Source organism: Pungitius pungitius, chromosome 8 (assembly GCF_949316345.1).
Source record: "Pungitius pungitius chromosome 8, fPunPun2.1, whole genome shotgun sequence".
NCBI classification, from domain to species: Eukaryota; Metazoa; Chordata; class Actinopteri; order Perciformes; family Gasterosteidae; genus Pungitius; species Pungitius pungitius.
This window is the reverse complement of record NC_084907.1, coordinates 127,853-155,290: the sequence shown is the minus strand read 5'-3', so window position 1 is coordinate 155,290 and position 27,438 is coordinate 127,853. Positions and strand designations below refer to the sequence as shown.

The 27,438-nt window shown below is 44.1% G+C and overlaps 1 protein-coding gene across 3 annotated transcripts in view; it reads left to right on the top strand.

The window, feature by feature from the left end:
* ptprt (protein tyrosine phosphatase receptor type T) overlaps positions 1-27,438 on the top strand; it is a 113,678-nt gene that overhangs the window by 21,335 nt on the left and 64,905 nt on the right. For all 3 annotated transcript variants that reach the window (XM_037490877.2, XM_037490876.2, XM_037490866.2), the window contains exons 3-10: positions 7,857-8,017; positions 8,423-8,533; positions 8,810-8,891; positions 9,450-9,565; positions 10,493-10,667; positions 17,179-17,472; positions 25,236-25,351; positions 25,584-25,764. In XM_037490877.2, coding sequence (XP_037346774.2) covers positions 7,857-8,017; positions 8,423-8,533; positions 8,810-8,891; positions 9,450-9,565; positions 10,493-10,667; positions 17,179-17,472; positions 25,236-25,351; positions 25,584-25,764 — 1,236 coding nt within the window. The remainder of the gene's footprint in view (positions 1-7,856; positions 8,018-8,422; positions 8,534-8,809; positions 8,892-9,449; positions 9,566-10,492; positions 10,668-17,178; positions 17,473-25,235; positions 25,352-25,583; positions 25,765-27,438) is intronic.

The following is a 27,438-nucleotide window of genomic DNA, read 5'->3' as shown; positions in this document are numbered from 1 at the left end:
ATGTGGACCCGTTGGGGAGGCTGAAAACAAATCAGTGCCAATCAGACTTTGGGTTGTGACACATATTTAACACAAACACTATCACAGCTACTTCAAAACTGCCACCAGTAATAGACTTCTGAATTATAGTGTCCCAGCAGTGTGTGTGTGTGTGTGTGTGTGTGTGTGTGTGTGTGTGTGTGTGTGTGTGTGTGTGTGTGTGTGTGTGTGTGTGTGTGTGTGTGTGTGTGTGTGTGTGTGTTTTGAGAGGCTGCTGATGGGCAGAGGTTATACGTTGCGCTGCTGTTTTAGGCCCAGCAGTGATTGGAGGGTCCTCAACGAGGACAACTTGATTGTATTTGTGATTTGTGGGCGTGAAGGAAGCAGTAATGATTTGAGAATAATAAATGGAACAGAGCCACAATAACACACACACAAGAAAGAGAAAGAGAGAATTATTTTGATATCAGTAATATTATTTCAATTCAACTAATTTTATTTTTGTAGAGCCCTAAATTGCAAGTTACAAATTAGCCTTAGAGGGCTTTACAGTCTGTACACATGCAACATCCTCTGTCCCCAAACCATCACACCAGCTTAGGAACAATTCCCTAAAAATCCTTCAATGGGTTGAAGAAAAAGAAGGGACCTTAGTGAGAGACAGAGGAGGATGGATGTCATGTGCACTGGATGAACAACGTTAAGGATGTACACCACATTCAATTCATAAAAATTACCCTCTAAATGAGATTTAAATGTCCTACCTGGAATCACCTTCAGATGTAACCACCATCCAAAGACATCTGTGGGGAGGGCTTCAGGATAGAAGAAGAAAAGTCTGTAATATTGATTACCGACTTCTATCACACAAGTGTGCATGCCAAGTGACACAATTAATACAGAATATTAAAATGATTTATTAAGGCAGCAACAGCCTGGAGCAAGGAAGTGTATTCATGATAATAATAAAGACAGAGAAAGTCTGTCTCTTATTCTCCGTTTATGTGAGAAAACCACAACATGAAGTCATATGACATATTTGAGTAAAACAATGATATTTATCATTGACATTTATCAGAAAGCTGCTTCTTTGTACAAATCAAAAGAGGACTTGTTAAGTCCCAGTAGTTTGATTACTTCAAATCTTTAAACTATCAATTTGGTTCTAACCACAGGATAAAAATTAGTTTGAGTTAAATGTCAATAACAGAAATATAATTTTAGAGTCCAAGGAGATGAAAAAAGTTAATAAAAATGCTTAGAAAAAGATGTGATACTTTATAATCCACGATACATACCGTCCAATGATAAAATATGCAAGAGATATCCCTCCCCCATCTATCATAGTGCAATAAACACCCATTTTTAAGACCAAGCCAGCACATAAAAGCCTCGGATCACAGACAGAATCGATCCATGTGCTCAGTAATAAGTCTCAGGGTGTGTGGGGGGGGGGGGGGGGGGAGAAGAGAAGAGGAGAAAAGAGGCAGAGAGGAGTCAGACAGAAGGAGACAAACCTGAAGAAACGCGGGTGTTTCATTTCATTTCAGTGTTTCCTTATCTGTATTCAGGTTAGATTATGTTCCATAAAGCCAGCTGTGCCCACATGTTGAAAAGCAGAAGTTATCAAACAGCCAATCAGGGACAGGTTACTTTCTACAGGGAGGAGAACATGGAGAAAGTGGAGCGCCATTGTAAACCCAATGATCACAGTGTGTGTGTGTCTGTAAATCAATGTCCCAATGAGAAACAGATGTTTTATTCACTGTCAAAAATCTGCATTTTAGGGTACCATATCACACTTTGCACACACACACATACACACACTGACACTGCAGCCTAACAGAAGACCCCCCTCATCTCCTGTGTCACCGGTCACATTCTCAGGCTTCGATCTGCTGTAGGTCAAAACACTATGACCCCCACAGCAAGGGATTTGGAGATTTAGGATTCCCAAGGGTCAAATCTAGATAGGTGTGTGTGTGAGACTCAGAGGCTCGCTGTTGATTACCTGTCCATGAGGAAACTGAGCTTTTTCCCAGAGGGCCTGATCAATAATGCCAATTGCCCCATCTTTACCTCCTTATTAGGAAAGGATTACAGCTGCTGCAGCATGGCATGTGAATGCGTGTGAGTGTGTGAGACACCTCATTCATCTCTTTCTTGTTTAACAAACCCTAACCCAATGAAGCAGGTGTGTTATAACATAGGAGTCGAACGGCCACAGATGGCGGCCATCTTGGTAGGGGGAGCTCGCACACCATAACATTGTGTTGGTAGTGATAAGTGTACGATTTAAATAACCATAACTTTTTAAATTTTCAACGGATTTTTAAACGGTTTGGACATCAAGAAATGCTGCATGTTGAAATCCTCACCCTGTGCAGAGATGAATTTATGACACTGCATACTTATTTATATATTATATATTTATAATTATAACCATGGGTTTTCATAGAAAAATGACATCAAACAGTTTAAAAATTGGTTGAAAATATTATTATTTGTACCATTATTGGTTATGGGTGAGCTCACCCTACCAAGATGGCCGCCATGTGTGGACGTTCTATATTGCACCGAAATACATCTAGGCTTCATGTATGTCTATGGCGACAACGAGCACAGGGCAAAACCAAACCAACGGGGATGACGGACACATGAAGCAATGAGACTTCGGGGGGTGAAACAGGCAAAAGACAAAACGGGTCAGACAAGGATCCTAACACATATTTCCTCAAATAAGCCGATTTACAACTATAGCTATAGATAAGAGCCATTATAAGTACAGTTTAAGTGCTACAATTTGTTTAGTGTTTTTAGTCTAGGTATAGTCTTAAGAGATGTGTCTTTTGCTTGCGGCGGAAGATGTAAAGACTCTGGGGTTCTGGTGTAATCAGAAGCTCATTCTACAATTTCGGAGCCAGGACCGCAAAGACTTGTGCTGTTCTTGATTGTTTTGCTCTCAGAGTACTCTTGCCAGGTCGTGCATTGTCGTGCATCAGGAGGAACCCAGGACCTACTGCATCTGCATAGGGTCTGACCATGGATTCATGAATTTCATCTTGATAGCTAAGGGCAGGCAGACTGCCGTTCTATGGCCTGTAGAGATCTGTGCCTCCCTTTATGGATATGCCTCCAAAGACTATCACTGAACCACCACTAAACCAGTTATGCTGAACCATATTGCAGGAAGCATACGTTCTCCTTGGCTTCTCCCGAACCTTCCACGTCTATCACAGGTGCTCAGAGTGAACTTTTCCATCTCCAACCTTACTGGACAAGATCTTATCTATATCCTTCAGCCTTCATGTGTTTCTGTTTGGTCTTCTTCTGCCAGAGAGAGTAATTTTTATTCCTAAATATTGTTGAATGAAGAAAAAAATTGGGCTCCAGCAGAAGAGGCACTTTTCTCATCCAGGGCAGAAGGGCACGTGCTTGAGCACCATTAGGGGCCTATCTGTCCACGTGCTCGGAGGAGTGTGTGTGTGTGTCAGACACCTTGGAGCAACCGAGTGTACTAAATGGGTGAAATTGGCCGAGGACCAATGTGGTGTTTGTGAGTCTGACTTCAGTGATTCCCTCTGCCGTGTGATGATGACAAACGGTGTAGATGAGTCACATCTGAACCACAGCTGATGCTCCTGTATCGTCTCCCTCCTTTCCTGTCTCCTTCTCATTCCCTTATTCCTCACTTCTTTCCCCTTCTTCCTTCCAAAGGTCTCTACTTCACTCTCCTCAAAATGATTTAACATTAATATTTATATCATCAATATAATGGACTTATATTTGTCCCACCTCCTCCTTCCTACCTCCTCCTTCATTGGTGCAGTGTCACCTCCCTTGTGAATTTAAGCCCTGTGTGCCTGGTGCCCCTTGTCGCGTCATTGTTACATGTTGTCGGTGCTTGTCGCTGGTTCATGTTGACGATTTAGTTTTTGATTTATTAAATAATACCTGCTTCTGAAATTCTGCGCTTGAGTCCTGCCTGCCTGCCTGCACCAGCTGTTCACGACAGAATGAAGCGACCAAAAGAGGACTCAGCAGACTCAGGGTGTGAGTATGGCCCAGACTACTTGGACGTGAGGAGCCCGTTCTGGCAGCAACAGACTTTGTGTTTGGCCCCAGGAGCTAGCAGAAAGCGTGCCTCAAGCTCCTTAACCCCAGGAAAAATAGCTCTCAAAGGAGGAAGCCACATACTCCCTTTCCCGTCCACACTGGGCCGCACCGCACAGAATCCCGCGCTGGGCTGCAGCGACCCCTGCCCCCTGCTCCAAGACCCACAGCCCCGACTCTGTCACTCCCGGCCCCACGACTCGTGCCCCCGACTCTGCCCGTCCCGTCTCCACAACGCCTGACTTCGCCCTTCCCGGCTCCAGTCCCGTCTCCAGTCCCGGCTCCACGACGCCTGATCGTGCCCCCTCCCACCAGGGGTTGCGGTCCACGCCCTGCAGCCGGAGCCACCGTGCCCGGCGTCCCTCGCCACGCAGGCGGAGCCTGACCACCGTCCCGGTCGACCCCCGGAGACCCTCACGCCTGGCTGCCGTCCCGCCCTTTAGGGTTTCGAAAGCCCGGGGTGTCTGAAATCCGGCCCTTGAGGGTGGGGGTGGGGCCAAGGGTTGCGGTCCACGCCGCGCAGCTGGAGCCACCGTGCCCGGCGTCACTTGCCACACAGTGGAGCCAGTTTGTTCCTTGTGTCTCTTTTACAGTCTCCCGTGTTTCCCCTAGGGTTACAACTTTGGGGCGGGGTAGTTGTCCGACAAACAGGGTAGTTGTCGGATACACGGTTCAGCCGACCGGGGGTATTTTCACTCTGGTGCTTTCTTCCCCGCTGCTGCAAGCGCCACATGGACATATTCGCAACATTCATGTCAGTGCGGAACTGCCGTGCATGGAAAAATAACAAAATAATAGCACAAATTGCACACTTTTTCGGGGGGGCTGCTATAATGGTAGGGGCAACACTAGTCTTGATATCTCTATCCTGTCTGTCTTTATCTGTCCTTTATGTCTCTACTACAGTTTCTATACTCTTTCCTTTTTTGTAATGGAACTAGATTATTTCAGTGCCCACTGAACGAGTCCACACCACTGTGCAGAACCACTTCAGCAGCCGGGTGTTGAATACTGTGCTCAAAGGCACTTCGGCCGCTCAGAGGCTTCTATATTCTCTTAATGAAGACGTCTTTCGAAACTGAGAAGTAAACTCTCAGTATTTACAAATATCAGTATTTGTGAAAACAGCTGGTCTCATGTGGTAGTGTGTGCCGGATCGCTGCTGCACTGTGCTGACCCACTTATTCTGATGTGTGTGTGAGTGTGTTGACATGCATTCAGATTCATCAGGTTTTCTCGCGTCAACAGATGTCTGCTCTCTGACCTCACAGCTGGGAATAAACGTGTGAAATGAGAGCTTGTTATTGCGTGAGAGACTTAATGTGTGAGCCACATTTCACTGTATGGAAATGTGTGTGTGTATGTGTATGCTGGAACACATCTGTGTGTCATTGGTGTTAATGTGTGAGTGTGTTTCTGTTTGTATGAATGTTGTAACACGTCTGATCGCCCCAGAGAGAGTTGTCATGTTGAGAAGAGTCTCCGGGTAACAAACATCACACTTATCGGCTGCGTGTCGATTTTATTCAACTCAACTCTATTCCAAAAGAGAATTTTAAATAAAAACGATCCGTTTACTTTACTGAGAAAGTGTTTACATATTAATGAAATGTAGATTATTGAATGTAGATCACTCAAAATCATTCAAACCACAAAATTCTGTGAAGTGATGGAGGTCTGGCATGATGAGTCTATATTATAAATATTCTATTTATAAATACATAATTATGTATATATACATTTTTTCAAACCGTTAAAACCATAATCATCTGAGAGGAATCTGAAGAATGTAGAGCTGGCATGATGCTCCTATAATCATAGGTTCCAATACTTTTTCAGCTCCAACCCTACTTTTCAGAGACTGCTCTCCTTGCTGTCTAAGAGCAACTCCACGATGCTAGAGCCGCCTCTCTCTTCCTTCTGCCCTCATCCTTCTGGACCGTTCTGCTGCATTTAACATAGTAGGCCATCAGATCTTTATTCCCTCCCTTCAGGAACTTGGTGTCTCAGGCTCTGCTCTCTCCCTTCTCCCATCCAACCTTGATGGCCGCACCTACCGGGTAACTTGGATAGGATCTGTGTAGGAACCTTCTCGTCTTACTACTAGAGTTCCTCAAGGCTCCGTCCTGGGTCCCCTCCTTTTCTTTATTTACACCAACTCTCTCAGTGATGTCATTCGCTCGCATGGTTTCTCCTACCACAGCTATGCCGATGACACCCAACGAATTCTTTCCTTCCCTCACTCGGACACTCAGGTGGCGGTACGGATCTCTGCCTGACGTCTCTCAGTGGATGTCCGCTCATCACCTGAAGATCAACCCCGACAAGACTGAACTAATTTTCCAACCCAGGACCTGACTGTTAACTGGCAACTCCGTGTTAACGCCCACTTTGACTGCTATAAACCCAAATGGTTAAAATGCACTTTCAACCATAAGGCAGATTTGAAAGACAATGTGCTGACTCCATCTCCTACAACTCCACCACCTCCCCCGACCCATCAGTGGCTCACACCTGTGGATTACTCTCCCCTCCCCCACCGTCCCTCTGTCCTGGAGAGAGACGTTCACGGCTCATTAGAAAGGCAGAAACCCCGTAAAGCAGCCATTCCGGACTCAGTCTCGCCCCACACCCTGAAGCATTGTGCTGACCAGCTGTCTCCTGTGTTCACCGCCTTCTTCAACACCTCCTTGGTGACATGCCACGTCCCAGCCTGCTTCAAGGCCTCCACCATCCTCCCTGTTCCAAAGAAGCCCAGAATCACAGGACGGAATGACTACAGGCCCGCCGCCCTGACCTCTGTAGTCATGAAGTCCTTTGAACGGCTAGTCCTGTCCCACCTGAAGACCCTCACCGACCTCCTCCTGGACCCCCTGCAGTTCGCCTACAGAGCCCACAGGTCAGTAGAGGATGCTGTCAACACGGCCCTCCACTTCATCCTCCAGCATCTGGACTCCCCAGGAACCTACGCCAGGATCCTGTTTGTGGACTTCAGCTCTGTCTTCAACACCATCATCCCGTCTCTGCTGCAGGACAAACTCTCCCAGCTGCACGTGCCCGACTCCACCTGCAAGTGGATCACTGACTTCCTGTCTGACAGGAAGCTGCACCTGAAGCTGGGGAAACATGTCTGCCTCTCGGTCCATCAGCACCGGTTCCCACCAAGACTGCGTTCTTTCCCCTCTGCTCTTCTCCCTGTGCACCAACATCTGCTCCTCCAGTCACCAGTCCGTCAAGCTCCTGAAGTTTGTGGATGACACCACCCTCATTGGACTGATCTCTAGGGAGGATGAGTCCACCTACATATGGGAGTCTGACCACCTGGTGACGTGGTGCAGCCAGAACAAGAAGTATGCAGCCCCACCTTCCCCCCTCACCCTGTGTGACTCTCCTGTCACCAATGTGGATTCCTTCCGTTTTCTGGGCTCCATCATCACCCAGGACCTCAAGTGGGAGCTGAACATCAGCAACTGACATGTCTGACATAGGATGGCAATAAACGTTTCCTGATTCCTGATTAACATATGGTGAATGGTTCGTGCTGGAGGACCTCCTGCTTCTTGGTCCTTGTTCTCATCCCGGTTCTGCTCTTAGTTCTGGGCCTTTCTATTCTTTGATCAGGTTATAGTTCTGTTCCTGATTCTGGTTCTGTTCCTGCTCTTGTTCCTGGTTCTGGTTCCGACCCCTGATAGTTGTCCTGGATTTGGTTCTGGTCCGGGGCCTCGTTCTGCTCTAACCCCCCACACCCCTCTTTGTGCCTGTAGGGTCCTTCATGATGGTAAACGGGTCGGGTCGGGCCTCAGGCCAGAAAGCTCACCTATACATGCCTACACTGAAGGAGAACGACACCCACTGCATCGACTTCCTGTACTCTCTGTCGAGCAGGGACGGAGCCAGCCCAGGCACGCTCAACGTGTACATCAAGGTGTGTGTCTGTTTGTGTCTCAGTAGTAACAAACAAACAGGAGATGCTAGTCCAGAGTGCCCAACCAGGCGGTTCTTCTAGCTTCAGGGTTTCATTATCTTCTACATCACCATGGAAACGGAGGTTTGTTGTTAATTATTAATATAACATAAATATGAAGTATGAAATATGAAATAGGAAGTTAACAGGAAAAACTCCTAATAAAGTAAGATATGGTGTAACCTCACCGTATTATAATAAGTTCATGTCTTCCAGATGGGTGACAATATTCTATTTTTTTCCTTGTGACCAATAATGTGAAACATGTAGGTGTAAAGACCTTAGACTTGGATTGGTGGTTCAGATGTTTTCCCGTGCCCACTTTGTTTAATAGAGTCCGGTTTAATGTCTCCTGTTTGGCTGCAGGTGAACGGAGGCACTCAAGGAAACCCGGTGTGGAATGCCTCGAATACCGTAACCGAGGGCTGGGTGAAGGCCGAGCTCGCCATCTCCACCTTCTGGCCTAATTCGTACCAGGTAGCACACAGAAATATAGACACAGATTCAGACACACACACACACACGGACAGAGAGAAATAGAGAGAGAGAGACAGAGAAGGAGAAACAGCATATGTGGTTGGCATAAGGATAGAGACAGAAGGAGGAAGTGAAGAGAAGACTTTCCTTTGGGGTTTCCCGAGGTGCTTCACAGAGGCTCAAGATGTTTCTATTTTAGTTTCAGTTCTTTTAAAGAGTGGAGCGACTCCCACTAACTCCCTCTGTCTGTCCCTTTTTTCCTCCCTTCTTTGTCAGGTAATATTTGAAGCTGTCTCAGTTCAAGGACATTGGGGTTTCATCGCCGTTGACGACATTCAAGTTCTGGCTCATCCGTGCCGTAAGTGACTGAGTGTTGTAATGTCACACATATGTGCATACACGCACACACACGCACAACTGTGTGTGTGTGTGTGCGTGTGTTTGTGTGTCTGTGTGCATGTCCTACACACATCTCTGTCTGCTCTGTAGCTCTCTCCGTCGGTTCTCAATAGAAGATCAAGTGTTCCTCTCGCTCTCACTCCGGCGTCCTTCCAGCATGTTCACACATTTCAGTTTTCAACACATTTCAACTCAAGCTTCTTCTCTGGTGTGATCTCTATTAGTCTCTCTACTGATCTCTGATCAGCTTGTAAAGAGGAGCCATTAATCAGTTTAAGAAAGAAGGAGAGGGAGAACCACTGATTTGAGATCTGAGGAGAGGAGATGAGATCACATGAAAATGAGGTCACAAGAAGAGAGATGGGATCACGAGAAGAGATGAGATGACAAAGAGAAATGACGACACATGACGATAAGATCGAATAAGGAGGGATGGGATAAATATGTTAAACCAGAAAAACGGTTTAATTCATAACAGAATGTTGTATCTGATCGTGTGTGTGGACACGCTCTGCAGGTAAAGCTCCTCACTTCCTGCGCCTGCAGAACGTGGAGGTCAACGTGGGGCAGAACGCTACGTTCCAGTGCACCGCCGGAGGGAAGTGGTCTCAACACGATAAGCTGTGGCTGCAGGTCAGTTCTTCTCATCAGTGTTTGACTTATGACGAAAAAAAGATCACACCTTTATTACGGTGAAATAGACGACTTTAAGTGAACACACGCAATGATGATTCATTAAAACCAGTGTTCATTTTGGCAGCTATTTTTGATTTAGTCTTGGTCTTTTAGATGAAAATGCATGTTAGGTTTAGTCACATTTAGTCATTTTAATCCTTCTTAGTTTTAGTATAGTTTTCGTCGACAAAAAGTCTAGTTTAGTCTACTTTTAGTCACATTTTATATCCATATTAAACTCCTTTTCTTCCGTTCTCAGGCCCAGACCCCCTGTGTTGTGTCTACAACTGCAATAATAGTCTATCTTATAGTACTTAGGTTGTCCATTAGATATCCCTCCTGGGAGAGGTCTATAGCAGAGGGGGCAAACATTTTGACTCACAGGCCACAATGGGCTCTAAAATTTGACAGAGGGGCCAGGATGAAGTGGATGAAGTGTTTGTGTCAGCTAATATAAATTACATGTGAAAAATCATTACATAAAAGGATTTTGGTAGCAAAGCATTTATTTGCAACGCCATTTAACACATTTGCAAGAGTGTAAAGCTCCGCCAACTTCACGAGGACAAGGGACCTAAATACAACACTTTTGTGTCTTTGTCTGTTTACTCGCAATGCGTTTGACAACAGAAACGTCATGGTCCTTTATTGTTTCCACTGTGAAACTGCCAGGTCCACATGAACATCTCTGCTGGCCGCCCAGCCCCGAGCTGTTAAACTGGTCTTAGAAAACGTATCTAATCATATCTTCACACATGTTTATGGAATCAAGCTGCAGGAAACCATGAAAGCAAATGTCCTTGGTAAAGTCAAAACAATATCATAGAGAGTTTCTTCCTCCAATTATCCTCTGTGATCACGTTACTCTCTCTGTGTTTCATGCAGCAGTGGAACGGCAGGGACACAGCATTCATGGTGACCCGCGTGGTCAACCACCGCCGCTTCACCGCCACCGTCAGCGTCGGTGACACCTCGCAAAGGAGCACCTCCCGGTATCGCTGCGTGATCCGGTCTGACGGGGGGTCAGGGGTCTCCAACTACGCCGACCTCATTGTCAAAGGTTAGTCCTACACATGCACTTCTGGAGGGAGGGTTGTATTACTAAAGTACTACTGAATTGCTTCCAAAGTGTTACTAAATTGTTACACAGTTTTCTTAAAGAGCTACTAAAATGGTACTATAGAGTTACTAAGGTTCTACTGAAGTGCTTCTATAGCGTTACTAGTGTAAGTGTAACTTAGTTGGGAACTCATTTCACCATTTTATGTCTGTCAGCCTTCTGCCTTTTCACATCTATGTGCTGACCCTCCAGATGTTCCCTCTATAGGTGGTCTCCTAGAGACCTTCTCAGAACTGGTGGTCTCCTAGGTCTATTCTCAGGTTCAGGTCCAGGGTTCTGCTCCTTTTACACTGCTCCAGGATGTGCATGTTTTATTTTCCTCCTGACTGTGTGAGCGTATGTGGAGCTCAGGTGATGTCAGCCATGCATTGTTTTGGAGGGGAAATGGAGTCGGAGGGCTAGGGGGGGGGGGGGGGGGAGCAACGCACCTCCCTTAGGTGTTTTTAAATGTGTGTGATTGTCCTCGACTTTAATGGATGTGTTTCATTCTAATCATTCATGTGTGGTGGGGTCATCTGTGTGCAGCTTAATTGGTCTTTGTGTGTGTGCTTTTCCATTTGAGTGTCCATGTGTGAGTGACTGTGTCTAAATGAATAGACGTGTGTATCTGTGTGTTCTTCTGTACTGCAAAGTGAAACCGGGTGAATTGGTGTCTAATTCAGCAGAGGAATGCTAGTGTGTGTGTGTGTGTGTGTGTGTGTGTAGATGTGTTTCTGTGTCTGTGTGATTTTGAGAGTGTTAGTGCCTCCCATCATCTTCTATGTGTCTTCTCCCAGATAAGGAAGTGGAAACCACTGCTTCCACATCTAAAGCTTTATAACATGTTCACGTTTCTATAGTTCCCGGTTGAGCACATCTGGATCTGCTAGCTGTTGATGTTGTGGTCATGTGACTGTGCTATTACATCATGCTGGATGTAATTGCTCTGGTAAAGTTAGTTAGTGATGTGCAAAATATATTTTTTTCTTGTGGAGAAAGTAAACAACAAGACGACATCCCTTAAGTAGATCTGTTGAAGATCCATAAGACAGAAATATGACCCATGTCAATAAAGCTAATTGACTGACTAAAGATCAGACATACATTTTTCTCAGTAGATATATTTCCAAAGGAGCTAGTGGCAACATATTTTTACCAGATGTTGGTAACAACCCAAGTACTACATACAAAGAAACCCTAACGATGAATAAAGTGATGTGTAACAATGTGAAATGACACAGAGGAAAGTATTGAACACGCTTACTGATATTTGTCCAATACTTTGTACTAAAGCCTTTGTTGGTAATAACAGCTTCAAGACGCCTCCTGTGTGGAGAAACTAGTCGCATGCTTTACTCTGGTGGGATTTTGGCCCATTCTTCCACACAAACAGTCTTCAAATCTTGAAGGTTCCGTGGGCCTCTTCTATGAATCTTGATCTTCAGTTCTTTCCATAGATTTTCAATGGGATTTAAATCCAGTGATTGGCTGGGCCATTCTAGCAGCTTTATTTTCTTCTTCTTCTTCTTCTTCTTCTTCTTCTTCGAAACCAGTTGAATTTCCTTGGCTGTGTGTTTGGGATCATTATCTTGGTGAAATGTCCACCCTTGTTTCATCTTCATCATCCAAATGGCAGCAAATTTCTGTAAAGAATGTCTCTGTAAATTTTCCCATTCATCCTTCCTTCAATTATGTGAAGTTTGCCAGTACCATTTGCTGAAAAGCAGCCCACACCATGATGTTCCCACCTCCAAACTCCACTGTTGGTGTTTTTAGGGTGATGTGCAGTGCCATTTCTCCTACTAACATGGTGTGTATAATGGCATCCAAACAGTTCAATTTGGCTCTCATCTGACCACTCTACATTCTCCCAGTATTTCACTGGCTTTTCCAAATGTTGTGCAACAAACTTTAAACAAGCATCAACATGCTTTTTTTTTCACCAATGGAGTCTTGCGTGGTGAGCGTGCACACAGGCCATGGTGGTGGAGTGCATCACTTACTGTTTGATTTAAGCTCTCCACAAGTGATCCTTGGCTCTTGGACCACTCTTCTGATTATTCTTGTCACTCCTCTGTCAGAAATCTTGCGAGGAGCACCTAGTCGAAACAAATGAATGGACCCAACAGTGCTCACTGGAACATTCAGAAGCTTAGAAATGCACCTATAACCAACGCCATCATTGTGTTTTGCAACATTTAGGTTGCGAAGGTCTTGAGACAGCTCTTTGCTTTCACCCATCATGGGATGTGTCTTGTGTGACACCTTGGCAATGAGACCTTTTTGTAGGTCATCAGTTGGGACTGAACCAGTTGTTAATTCATTTGCACTGACAAGGGTCTGGATTGCTTTTTAATTACAGATAGTTTTCAGCTGTTGTCTTGGTTTTCCAGACCTTTTTGCACCTCCCTCTCTTCATGTGTTCAATACTTTTTCCCTGTGTCATTTCACATTATTACTCATAACTTTATTTCTGAACTTCTTTGTTTTGGTGGAAATATATTTAGTGAGAAAATAGTGACGTGTTCAATACTTATTTCACCCGCTTTATACTGTAAGAGGAGACAAATCAATCAAAGAATATTGGTGAAGTTTCTGTGAGTATTTGCCATCTGAGCAGTTTGTGTGGAGGGAGGCATACGCGCACCACCTGCCTCCTGAACCAGGTCCTTAGGGCTCTCTTTGGGGGATGTGTGTGTGTGTTTGTGTGAACACTTCACAGAGAATCAGAGAAGAGGAACATCAGTGATGGATGAAGAGGTGAAAAGGATGACTAGGGGGGTCAGTGACAAGAAGAAGCTTCATAAGAGATGTTCAGAAGGAATAGAGGAAGATCAATAGTAATGATCAAATTACACAAAAATAAACGCTCATCATCTGGAGTTTGAAGTTTTCATAATGACTGATAATAACATCCTGTGTATAGTTGTCCAGGTGAACAGACCCAGGAGTTATTATGAGTGACCTCTGTAGACCTCTGTCTGTAGATTGTTAGCAGCAAAATGATAGAGTAACTTTTATAGTTGAAAAAAGCACCTTCATTTCCATAATGATAGTGCTTAACTACACAACAACACATTAAATACTTCTTTCATTAAAGCAGAAATACTGAGCGATGAACTCTGGGACCTGAGTTTGTTTTTATTACAAAACACAACAACAATTTGCAATAAAAGTAGATAAAATGTTCATAAGCTCCTCAAACAGACGGCATGTGGTGGTTATTAAAGAGCCTGATGAGCTGGGCCGATGATACAGAACCGTACGTGTGTGGGTGTGAAAGAGAGATGTTTTACTGATAAGACAACAACATTGATGGATGAATATGTGAAGTGGAAAATAAAGGTTAAAGGACAGATTCTTTCAGATCAAAGAGAAATGATCTTGATTTTGGTTAAAAGATATTTAGCTATTTATTAATTTTTGTTCCTATTAGATTTTAAAGACCGCTCTGCTCCAAGATCTGAGAACAATGCCATCTCTAAGAGAGAAGATTTAATGAAACCAACATTCATGGATTCACAGCGAGGGTTAGTGAACAAAGGGAGTGAGGTAGTTATGTCTCTCTTGGTTCCTGCAGTCACGTGCCATGAGGAGTAAATTAAGAAGTAAATTAAGTTTCTATGCAAATTCCAAATTTCTCCTGCTTCCCCTGAATCACTTTAAACATTTCCTCTTTAAGAAGACAGAAACTAAATCTTCAAAAATGTGACAAGAGGAACCGTTATTAAATAAAATATGCAATACAGTAAGTTATTGTCTCCATGTGAGGATGCTAAGGAGATTTCTTCTTATTCTTCTTTTTAGCGTTCCTCTTCATACTGAGATCATATTCTCTCACAGGGAGGATTCTGATGGGGAAAACGTCAAATCTCTCTGACATCAGTACATTATTCTCAGCTTACATATCTAGCTGTCAACTGTGAAAGCACCTGCCAGAGAAATAGATGAAATATTAATACTTCATAAAATGGCTCTCTCAGAGATGTTTGAAAAGTATATTTTGACCCACAGCCCCCCACCTAAACAGCAGCATTAAAATTCCAGCCTAGAGTCTCCCATATGGACACAAACGTAACACTAATCTGGATATTTATCATTAAGTAATACATGAAAGCTTTATCTGGTTTGATTCAGCACGGCTACAATAAGCCAGAATCCACATAAAAATACTCCAAACACAACTTGAGCCAGTGAGGCAAGAGTAAAGAAATATCCCATGCAGATTTGTCCAACATTTTTGCACTAAGTTGGACAAAAGTGCCACATTTTTCGATGCTACAAGCTACGCGGACATTGGAGACAACTAACAGCAAGCGGAAATCCCACCGAGTTCGGGATATACACTCACCGGCCACTTTATTAGGTACACCTGTCCAACTGCTCGTTAACACTTAATTTCCAAGCAGCCAATCACATGGCGGCAACTCAGTGCATTTAGGCATGTAGACATTGTCAAGACAATCTCCTGCAGTTCAAACCGAGCATCATTATGGGGAAGAAAGGTGATTTGAGTGACTTTGAACGTGGCATGATTGTTGGTGCCAGAAGGGCTGGTCTGAGTATTTCAGAAACTGCTAATCTACTGGGATTTTCACGCACAACCATCTCTAGGGTTTACAGAGAATGGTCCGAAAAAGAAAAAACATCCAGTGAGCGGCAGTTCTGTGGGCGGAAATGCCTTGTTGATGCCAGAGGTCAGAGGAGAATGGCCAGACTGGTTTGAGCTGATAGAAGGGCAACAGTGACTCAAATAACCACCCGTTACAACCAAGGTGGGCATAAGAGCATCTCTGAACGCACAGTACGTCGAACTTTGAGGCAGATGGGCTACAGCAGCAGAAGACCACACCGGGTGCCACTCCTTTCAGCTAAGAACAGGAAACTGAGGCTACAATTTGCACAAGCTCATCGAAATTGGACAATAGAAGATTGGAAAAACGTTGCCTGGTCTGATGAGTCTCGATTTCTGCTGCGACATTCGGATGGTAGGGTCAGAATTTGGCGTCTACAACATGAAAGCATGGATCCATCCTGCCTTGTATCAACGGTTCAGGCTGGTGGTGGTGGTGTCATGGTGTGGGGAATATTTTCTTGGCACTCTTTGGGCCCCTTGGTACCAATTGAGCATCGTTGCAACGCCACAGCCTACCTGAGTATTGTTGCTGACCATGTCCATCCCTTTATGACCACAATGTACCCAACTTCTGATGGCTACTTTCAGCAGGATAAAGCGCCATGTCATAAAGCTGGAATCATCTCAGACTGGTTTCTTGAACATGACAATGAGTTCGCTGTACTCAAATGGCCTCCACAATCACCAGATCTCAATCCAATAGAGCATCTTTGGGATGTGGTGGAACGGGAGATTCGCATCATGGATGTGCAGCCGACAAATCTGCGGCAACTGTGTGATGCCATCATGTCAATATGGACCAAACTCCCTGAGGAACGCTTCCAGCACCTTGTTGAATCTATGCCACGAAGAATTGAGGCAGTTCTGAAGGCAAAAGGGGGTCCAACCCGTTACTAGCATGGGGTACCTAATAAAGTGGCCGGTGAGTGTATGTATTTTTTGGCGTAGTTCTGATCATCAGACATGTTGAGCTGTCCGTAGTTCTGATCATCAGACATGTTGAGCTGTCCGTGGTTCTGACCTTTCAACGTGTTGAGCTGTCCGTGGTTCTGATCATCAGACGTGTTGAGCTGTCCGTAGTTCTGATCATCAGACATGTTGAGCTGTCCGTAGTTCTGATCATCAGACATGTTGAGCTGTCCGTGGTTCTGATCTTTCAACGTGTTGAGCTGTCCGTGGTTCTGATCATCAGACGTGTTGAGCTGTCCGTAGTTCTGATCATCAGACATGTTGAGCTGTCCGTGGTTCTGACCTTTCAACGTGTTGAGCTGTCCGTGGTTCTGATCATCAGACATGTTGAGCTGTCCGTGGTTCTGACCTTTCAACGTGTTGAGTTGTACGTGGTTCTTATCATCTGACCAGCTGATTGTACTAATACAAGTCCATAATCACCTTCTTATAACGCATTGTGATGTTCTGCTTTTAGTTCATTTCTTGTTTCATTCGCAACTTATTCTGTTTCAATATTTAAATTCTAATAGAGATTAAATGTGAATATTCCGTTTGTGGTTCTGAAAGCAAGCATCAGTGATTGAAAAGACATCCTTTTATTAGCTGACGAGGAACATAAATACACACTGTGACATCACAGCTCCACAAATGAACACTTTATATAAATAACAAAATTGTGTGTAACTTTGGAAGCCCAAACCAGTATTGTCAAGTTTATGGATATTTCCTGAAAAGCAGGTGGAACGTAAACCAATCCTCAGCCCTCTATGTATAAAGTGTCTTTATATGAAGGTGTATGGCTCTGGTGGGGGTTAAACCAAGCTGAGAGATGCTGCTTCATGATTCATAAATGAAATGGTTGATCCACCTTCTACTATTTCACAGCTCCACCCACCCCCATTGCTCCGCCTGAGCTACTCGCTGTTGGCGCCACTTACCTTTGGATTAAACCCAATGCCAACAGCATCATCGGAGATGGACCGATCATCCTAAAGGAGGTGGAGTACCGGACCACATCAGGTAACTGGGCGGAGACCCACGTGGTGGACTCGCCGACCTACAAACTCTGGCACCTGGACCCTGATGTGGAGTACGAGATCAAGGTGCTTCTGTCCAGACCTGGGGAGGGAGGAACGGGACCGCCAGGCCCGCCGCTGGTCACCAGGACCAAATGTGCAGGTGGGTGACCTTTTAATTGCTATCAGGTCGAGAGATTCTAGAGGAACCTTAGGTTGGTTCTTTTTGGTCTTGTTTCTGTTGTTGAGGGTTGTTTATTATGGTCTGTAATGGTCGCACTTATCATATATGATGTTGGCCCACTGCAGAAAGAGTATATCTAAGGTTGTAGAATGAATGGGGCATGAGAGTCTCTCTCTCAGTAAACGGAGTGTCAGGTGAATTGTTTGATGGTGTTTTTCTGTCTCAATCTCATTTATTTTTGGTGTCTTTGTGGCGTGTGTTGTGAATGTGTAGCAGCGTATTTGTGTGACTTTTGTTCTTTTTGTGGGTTAGTTACTGCATGTTTGCAGCTGATCAATAGACCTCACGAAGCATGGCTTGAAGCTAGCGATGTGCTTTGGGTCTGCGGCCTTGATGTGGGCGGGGCTGGTGGGTGCCGTCTGCTGCACAGATGAACCACGCTGGGGTCATCTTCGTGCAGGCCTCAGAGGGCTTTACAGTTTGCACACATACGACATCCTCTGTCCTGAAACCCTCACATCGGCACAGGAAAAACTCCCCAAAAATGAAAACCCTTCCGTGGGGAAAAAAAGGAAGAAACCTTAGGGAGAACGTCAGAAGAGGGATCTCTCTCCCAGGTTCTGCTCAGAGAGCTAGTGAAGTACGGGAAGGTGGTGTCCGAGATAAGGGAGGTGTTCTCAGGGTGCAGGTCTCCTCTGCTGAGACATGAGGTGTCTCACAGGAGACAGCTCCACATGGTCCTAATTAAGGCCCAGGTTCTTAGCCTGCTGATCAAGGTGATGATTGAAGGTTTTGATCACGACATGTTTGCTACCTCTGATAAAGGAAGATGTTGGGTGGAGAGTTTGTGTGTTTATGATTAGGGATTAGCTCAGAGTGTGTGTGGTTGTGTTTACCTCATACTCTTTTAGGGCTGCAACAACGAATCGATGAAATCGATTAGAATCGATTATTAAAAGCGTTGGCAACGAATTTCATTATCGATTCGTTGTGTCGCGCGACTATTATCTTTGAGTATTAAAAGAAAGTTGCGCGCGCCGCGCAGCAGAACATCGGAGAGACCCGTACTACTGTTCTGAAACATGCGGAGGAAGAGAAGCCAATGCGACCTAAATATTTCACACTGAAATGGGGGTGCGGGTCCTAGCGGGCAACGGGGGGGGGGGTGCTGCGGTTTTCTTTGCAGCGCCAGTAGTTTTACGTTCTAATCGCCGCGCTCGACTTCAAGGTGTAACCTTTATTATTGTTCGGTCTGAAACAGCGCGCCCAGTGACGGGTGGTGCAGCAATATTGATGTCCGGGTGGAAATCAGGAGAAAGGTCGGTCCGGGAGAGTTTCGGGAGGGGCTTTGAAATTCGGGAGGGTTGACATGTCTGATTGTAAGATATGCAAAAGCGACATGGCCTGGCACGGGAGCACCACGGCAATGATTCATGATTTTGTGCCTAATATATTTAATTTGGCGGCTGTAAAGTATACATCATGCAATGTGTGTATGTTTTTTGTGTTAGTCCATTTTATTTGCTTACTTAGGGATGTTCAAGGAGCAATCTGTTAGTGCAAAACATATTTAGAAAGTGCACAGTCAGTTCTATTTTTCAATAAAGGGTTGGAAATTAATGTTTTTACATTTATTTTTTTATCCGATTCATCGATTAATCAAACAAATAATCGACAGATGAATCGATTATTAAAATAATCGTTAGTTGCAGCTCTAGTTTCTTTGTGTTTTTGGTTCGTTTGTGAAGTGCAGTACAAAGGAACATGTGTTTCTGGCGATCTGGACAGCGTTGCTCTGTCACAACCTGTCACAGGGGCTGTTTGTGTATACAGATGTGTGTGTGTGTGTGTGTGATGGATCGGAGAAGGCAGGTATGACAGATGTTTGAAGGCCTCCTTGGGCAGTGTTGCCGTTGATGTGTGTGTGTGTGTGTGTGTGTGTGTTTGTATCCACACCTTTTTGGCCTTTCTATTCAAGTTAACATTTCCAGCTCTGCTCAGCCTGATAGTCCATCTTCACCTCTCCTTATTCCTCAGATAGGAAATAAGCCTAACACAAAGATTATTGTTGTAACACGTGGTTACCATGGTAACATATGGTTAACAGCATAACATTTCTACTAATCTAACTTCTCTAATCCACCATGGTTAGCTTCTAGTTGAGCTATGTTGCACCTCTGCTCCTAAAGATCACACACAACCTGAATCCGTCTGTAGAGAGTAGCAGGCTCTCCAGGGATGAGGATCATCATCTTGAGGATAAGATGAATAAATCTACGGTACGACTGCTGTAGCTTCTCCACCATGAGAATATCTCAAACCACCTCCCTCAACAGCCTCCAACAGCTCCACCAGTTCCACCATTTCGCCTCCACCACATTAACCAACACCTGCTCTACCCGCGTCTCCAGTACCACCAACTCCACCACATCGACCTGCACTAGCTCCACCACCTCCAGCAGCTACACCTCCAGCTCCACTTCCTCCATCCCCTCCCCCAGTGCCCCCACCTCTTCCAACTCCAGAAGTTCCACCACCTTCACCATCAACCCTCCACCACATTCACCAACACCAGCTCCACCAACACCTCTACTACCACCAACTCCATCACATTTACACCTGCAACAGCTCCACCATTTCCACCACTCCTTCCTCCACCACTACCAGCTCCATGGTCGAAGAGAATTTACCCTTGAGTCTAATACATTTATAAGGAGCAGATTGAGGAGAGCTAAAAAGAACCGTTATCTGAAGGTGCAGCGAGGACAGAGCCTTGATAATAAATTATTTCATGATGCCTCCCCCCTCGCCACCTGCTCTACTCCCTTTCTCTTCCTCCCATCGCTCCGTCCTTCCTTGACTCACCCCTTTACTTTTCAAGGCTTTTCGGCAATTTATCAAACTGTTTTCTGGATAAACATAACATATCTTCATAAACAACACTCACAGGACCGGCTGTTCCCTCACTCCAACTTCTGTTGTGTGTCAGATGGTAGTCTGTTTCTTTGGTTTCAGATGATCCTCCTCCTGCTCTTCGGCTGATGTCTGTCTGTCGTATTCACTCTGATCCTTGTCTCCATAAGTATTAGCCTTTTAATGTCATCCTTTGCTTCCTAATATCCTCTCCTCTTTTCCTTCCATCCATTCACACCTACTCTCAGATATGTTACTTTATAATGATGGACTTTTAATTTACCCGCTATCTTCTTTTAGTATCTCTTCTTTAGCTTCTCGGTTATAGAAGGCAGATACTAATGTGAATGTTGGCCAATATGCAGGACACATAAAAGCGAGCAGTAACTCACCAGAGGGTTATTTAGTGTATTCTCCTGAGCTAGCTCTCTATGTGAGAGATGCTAATGTGAGTGTTTGCTAAAATGTTACTTCATAAAGATCGATTTTTAATTCACCTGTTGGGCATAAACTGATTTAGCTGACTCCACTGCTTCACTATTTTGCTAAGCCCAGCAGATTGGAGGTAGTTAAGAGAGAACCAGCTCGTCTGCCTGGATTAATAAATGTGTTTTGTTGTTGTCGTTTTATTGACAACATTGATGGAATCTTTTCTGCCTTAAGATCACAATATTCCTTTTAGCTGAAAGTAATGATAAATTAAGCATTTTACATTAACTTATTTACATTAATTTAAAATAACCAGAAAATATCCTTCTCTCAGCCATGCGGTTGTTGGAGGACCCCCCCCAGGTCTACAGAGGCTGCTGCAGGCTACAAGGATGCAGCCTGTCAACTTCTTGTTGAAATTCAATGACCATTTTCATAACAAGCGTTATTTTCTTTGTCCGAAAGGAAAGAGAACATTCCGGGGTTCTTCTCAGGCTCTTTCTTTCTTTTATCTTTGTGCATCAGGACGTGAACTCCGCCTTCACTGATCTGACACTCCAAAGAACACGTTAAGTCTTCCTAGTAACAGGCTCTATTCTGAGAGTGTGTAACACATGGAAAACTGCTTAAAAAACAGTGACAGACCAATGTTAACACCAATGTTAACACAAACCCCCTTTACAGACAAAAATGTAGCCTGATACACACACACACACACATTAGACTCACACTACTCTCTCACAGCAAAGTAGCAGTAATAATCAACACCTGAGAGAGCTGTGGGAGGAAGGGGGCCTGAACTATAAATACCAACCTCACAGGCCTCTTGGTCTTCAGCAGGTATGTTGTTCCCATGATCCTTTGGGGTTCTTCTGATGCTGTGTGGATTTTGCCTTTTCTGTTTGTTGATTCTCATTCTTTCTGATCCCTTTTGTAACGAATCACAATGAATTCTGGGTAATAAGCTCCTACAGCACAGGTGGTGAGGAGGTGACAAACACTCTCACACACACACTCACACAAACACACACACACACACACACACACGGCCAGATGAAGCAGAGTTTGAGGAGGAAGCCAGGTGAGCACAAAAGAAATAAAGGCTCTTTAATAGAAGAAGATGTTTCCCATTTTTCCCATAAATAAGTGTGAAACTCACACACAGAGACACTGAAACATACACATACACACACACACAAACACACACTATGCTGCAGGACTGTCCTTTGCAGCAAAGCCATCAGGATCCAATTTCTCCTTCATTAAGCCGAGGTAGAAGGTAGTAGAGAGCTGCTGGAGAGCTCTCCCTGTCAGTGTCGCCACACACACACACACACACACACACACACACACAAGGACACACACACACACTGGTGAGAAGTAAGAATTGATACTTTGGCTCCTTGGATGAAAAATAACAAAATGTCATTGGAAAGTAGGAGACAAATCTTTAGAGGAGAAGAACAAATACAATGGGCAAAGGCTGTTAGAATTGTGTTTGTAGTTAATGAAGGTGCACACACACACACACAGACACACACAGACACAGACACACACACAGACACACATGGAGCAGAGAGAACTGCTGGAGCATGAAGCACACTACTAATGTTGGCCAAATGACCTGAGCAATGTGTGTGTGTGATTCTGTGTGTGTCTTTTTCACCAGTCCTGTTGATGAAAAGGGGGGGGGGGGTTACTGAGGATGGAAGAAGATTGTTAGAGATGTGGGGAAGAAACAGAGAGACAGGAAGTGAGTGAGCTCTCCTTCACCTCCCTCAACACCCCCCCCTCTCTCTCTCTCCACTTTCCTGCTCCTCCCTCCCTCGACTCCCATTTCTCTCCCACCCACCCTCCCTTTCCACCCCTCACTCCCTCCCTCTCACCTCCTACACTCCTCTCTCCCTCCACCCCCCCTCCTGATCACTCTCTCCACCCGCACTTCATCTACTTCTCTCCCTCCCCCACCCTCTCCCCATCCACCCTTCGCTCGCTGCACCTGTCTCTGCTGCCTTAACATGTAGAGAAACAGGCTTGTTACCCTGGAAACGTCGTCAATCTGCCCCAACAGGCCAATTACCAAAAAGCCACAATTAAAGGAGGACCTGCTCCGTCTAATGGTTTTCATCCTGCGCCCCCCCAACCACCCCCCCACACCCACACACACAAACATACATGTACACACAAATCACCACTCACAAGTAATTGAACTGTAGTTGGTCAACAGGGACGGGCCAAGTGATGTGTGTGTATGTGTGTATATGCACATGTGCACACACACACACACACACACACACACACACACACACACACACACACGCTCACTCACGTAGGGCAAATTCCTCCATGAACGTTTTCTTCTGATCTTGCGTGTTTGCCTTAAAGGGGCATCATGCCTCTTCTTTGTGTGTCTTTGTCTGTGTGTGTGTGTGTGTGTGTGTGTGTTTGTGTTAGATAGAGACTATGCTGGTAGTGCTTTAGTGAAAGGATGCAGATTAATGTGCAACCCCTAAAGCTGAATTCACAAAGCTTCAGGGGAGTGTGTGTGTGCGTTGTTGTTATGGTGCAGTGAGGATCTTTAGTATTAATTTTTTTTCTAGCCTTTGGCCATTGTAGCTTTGGTAAAATGTAATGTCCCTACACACACACACACACACACACCAAGAGATTCACATGCATGCACACACACCTTTGAAAGAGGACGGTGTTCTTGTCTTGCAGGTTTTTGTGAAACCAAAAAAGACTGAAGAAGAAAACAGCCTTTGTGTGTGTGTGTGTGTGTGTGTGTGTGTGTGTGTGTGTGTGTGTGTGTGTGTGTGTGTGTGTGTGTGTGTGTGTGTGTGTGTGTGTGTGTGTGTGTGTGTGTGTGTGTGTGTGAGAGAGAGAGAGAGCGCCTCCTCCACCTCAGCTGTCCTCCTCTACGTTGCAACTCTCCTCCTCCACCTTCAGCTTTGCTCCTCCACCGTGTAGCTCCCCCCTCCCTCTCGGTAGTAATAACTTGGTGTATTAAACAACAGAAATGAGCTCCTGCTGATCTCAGATCAGATTATGGGAGACATTAGCCTCCCTCTTACTTGAGAGAGACCAGTGGATTAAATGTTCCAGGCCTCTGAACATAATCTCATTAGAGTCTTTGCAATGAATTATGGGTATTGTTAAAGCTTCTGTCATGCGCTCATTACATCACTCGGTTTGATGTAATCTGTGAGTGAAGACATCTATGACTTAAATGATCAAGGGTCAAGGTTCTACTACTGTTCCAGGTTGTCCTACGTCATTGTAGAGAATCCAAAAGGAAATTTGAATGTTAAATTGTTTGAAAATCTTAGATTATTAATTTAGATAGTATTTATGAACCTTCAGATTTAAGTGGAAACGAGTGAAGTCCTGTTTTCTGGGGGGAGTAAGCTTTCTGACCTAAGAATCATGTGTTGGTCTCCCCCCCACCGTCTTACTGACATCAGGGTCATATCATTTGTTCTCCCCCCCCCCCCCCCCCCCCCCCCCCCGGTGTGTTTGTCGTTCAGGCGGATCAGATCACCGGCTTTGTCTCCGTTTTTAACTCTAAAGTCTGGAGTTGAACGTCTGGAGTGCTTTGAGGTTCTTCTGAAGATCTCAGACGGATCATCCGTGGCATCGTCTAACCATTAATCTGCTCTCACATGTGTAGTAATCAGCTTGTCTCAACAATCCCTTAATCTGCAGGTTCAGTCTACCATGTCTTCAGGGGGCAAATTAGTCATCAGTAATAGAATATGAGAACATTAAAACTCATCAAGTGGACCTTTAAGATCACTCTAAAGATTATTCCTTTTAAAAGTGAGAACAAAAGACTATAAATGCTTTTTCTTTCAGTGCCTTGGTCGAGGACGACGACGTTCTTTGAATTTGAAGGTTGAATCCGTTTAAAGGCTGAGAAACAGTTGATTTAAAGGGTTTTTGTTCACTGTCACAGGAACAATAAGGTCGTCTCTTCTCATGATATGTGATCTTGATATATTCTCTTATTCTCTTCACTTAATGTCTTCTCTTGTTATTTTCTTTAATTTGGAGTTTGTTGGTAAATAAAAGAATAGAAGAACGTGATTATGATGACTCAGCATGCCCCACTGGTCTCACTGACCCCAGATTAAAGAAGACCACTTGTCTTAAACAGATAATTAGAGAAGGACCTACAGATAAATGGTAAAAATCAAACAGCTGGATTACTGGTTCTGTTCAAACATGAAGATACAGTTCAGAGTTACATGATTCATGAAACATATTTATACTGTTTGAATGTTGAAGAATAATTCCTGATTAGTTTAAACCCAAACTGTCCTCAGGTCAATGACCATTTGAGACATTTTCCTCCCCTGCTGAGATACCTGAACCTTCCTCTGTGTCCGTCTGTCCTCCAGACCCGGTCCACGGTCCTCAGAGCGTCAACGTGGTGGATGTCCGAGCAAGACAACTGACAATACAGTGGGAAACCTTTGGTTACGCAGTGACTCGCTGCCACAGCTACAACCTGACGGTGGGTTTGCATATTGAGGCCTTCCCTGAGAGAGGAACACAAAGAAGTCCTCTTCTAGCTCACAGCTTTACAAATGGTGCTTTTATAAGGTGATGATGATCTGTGACCACTGATGAATGTTCATTCCCTCCCCGTGTTCTCCTCTAGATGCTCATTAAGTACCACCAGGTCCAACTTGTGTTCCATCGCCACCTTTCAATAACTAATATATGTTTAAACATCTGTGCTACAGGTCCAGTACCAGTATGCCTTCAACCAGCAGGAGTTTGCAGCCGAGGAGCTGATCCAGACCTCCTCTCATTACACTCTGAGGGGCCTCAGGCCCTTTGTCACCGTCAGGCTGCGTCTGGTCCTCGCCAACCCAGAAGGCAGCAAGGAGAGCGAGGAGATTGTTAAGGAGACGGAGGAGGATGGTGAGTGAGAAGAGATCTGGACTTCTCCTTCTCAATGGGATAAATGGATTATCTAGAAGATGTTACTGTGACATAGACACCCTTAAAACAGCTTAGAGGTACCAACACCTATCATCATTATCAGGTGTTATGGGGATCAATATATGCATCTAGTGTAGTTAAGAGAGTTAATTGAACGATAATCGATCATCAAAAAACTTTTCTAGTGCATATTTTATTTCTTTTTTCTTTATTTCATTTTATATTTTCACTTATGGATGTACGGATTATTATTTATTGATTATTATTTATTACCATTAAGAAGACAAGCAGAAGCAGAGGAAAAGCAACACAAAAAACAGTAACATGTTATGGAGGAACATGTTGCTGCCTTATTATCTAAATGTTATAATGTAGAAGAATGTAATTAAAATAAATTAATAAACATTAGGAGAAAAAAATCTCTTTAAGACAATAAAAAATAGAAAGAATGAATACTAGTGATCCACGGATCATTTTCAGAGACCATTAGGGACATCCTGTTTATATACAAACTTCATTGCAATGGAGACAAATCCAGGTTCAAACATTGCAATCATTTGAAAATGACATGTGAACCTGAAAGTTTAAGTTTTGGTCTTGAACTTTGGGAACTATAACAATGTATTTTAAAAAAAAGGAGTGAATGAAAATTATTTTTGGTTTGAATATAATTTTGACTTAGTTCTTTAATTCTTTTTGATTGTTTTTTGTGACAAAGTTCTGTTTAGAGAACTGTTTTGGACCTCACTTGCCATGAATCACAGAATAAGACTCACATTTACATCTCTTCTCACAGGCATATTCAATGTGATTCGTCCATCTCTCATACCAGGGATGGTAAAGTGATTCTTAATTTGGGTTGCAGATGGTTGGTCAGAATCCTTAGACGCCATCGCACAGATGTCGACTCTCTCAGTTCATGCCCCCCCTCTACGCCAGATCAGGGCCAAAACAGTTGAAGTGAATGAAAGATCTAAAACTTAAAAATATAAGCTTTGAATCTGAAAATACCAATTCTGGAACTGACAAATATACCTTGAATATCAAAAAATATATCTAAGTTTTAAATGAAAAGAAAATTATTTTAAAAAATATTAATTCCAAACTAATTGTTTTGGAAATACATTGTTGTATTTTTCAATGTTCAAGACAAAAACTTGAACATTTGTTTTTAAAATGATCAAAACCATTGACCTGGATTTGACACCACAGAAGAGGAGAGAGATACAGAAGATGAAGGAGGTGAAGAAGATAACGTGTAGAAGATGAAGGTGTAGGTCATGAAGGAATTATAGGAGATGAACGTGTAGCAAATGAAGGTGAAAGAGATGGAGGAGGTGTAGAAGATGAAGTTGTTTGACATATATGCTATAGAGGATGAAGGAGGTGTTCTGCTCGTCCACAGCATGTTTGCTTCAGACTTCTCTGCAATAATTCATTTTTCTCTCTGTAGCATGCAGATAAACTGCAGTAAAAGTCTCAATCTGTTCCTCCTCTGAACATCTACCTCAAAACACACACACACACACACACACACACACACACAGGAGAGACCCAGCCGCCCGAGAGAAGGGAAATCCCTAATTGTTTTCTTCTTAATTGTTTTTCATTTAACGTCTTGGCTGTTTTTCAGTAATTAGAGAACAGACGACA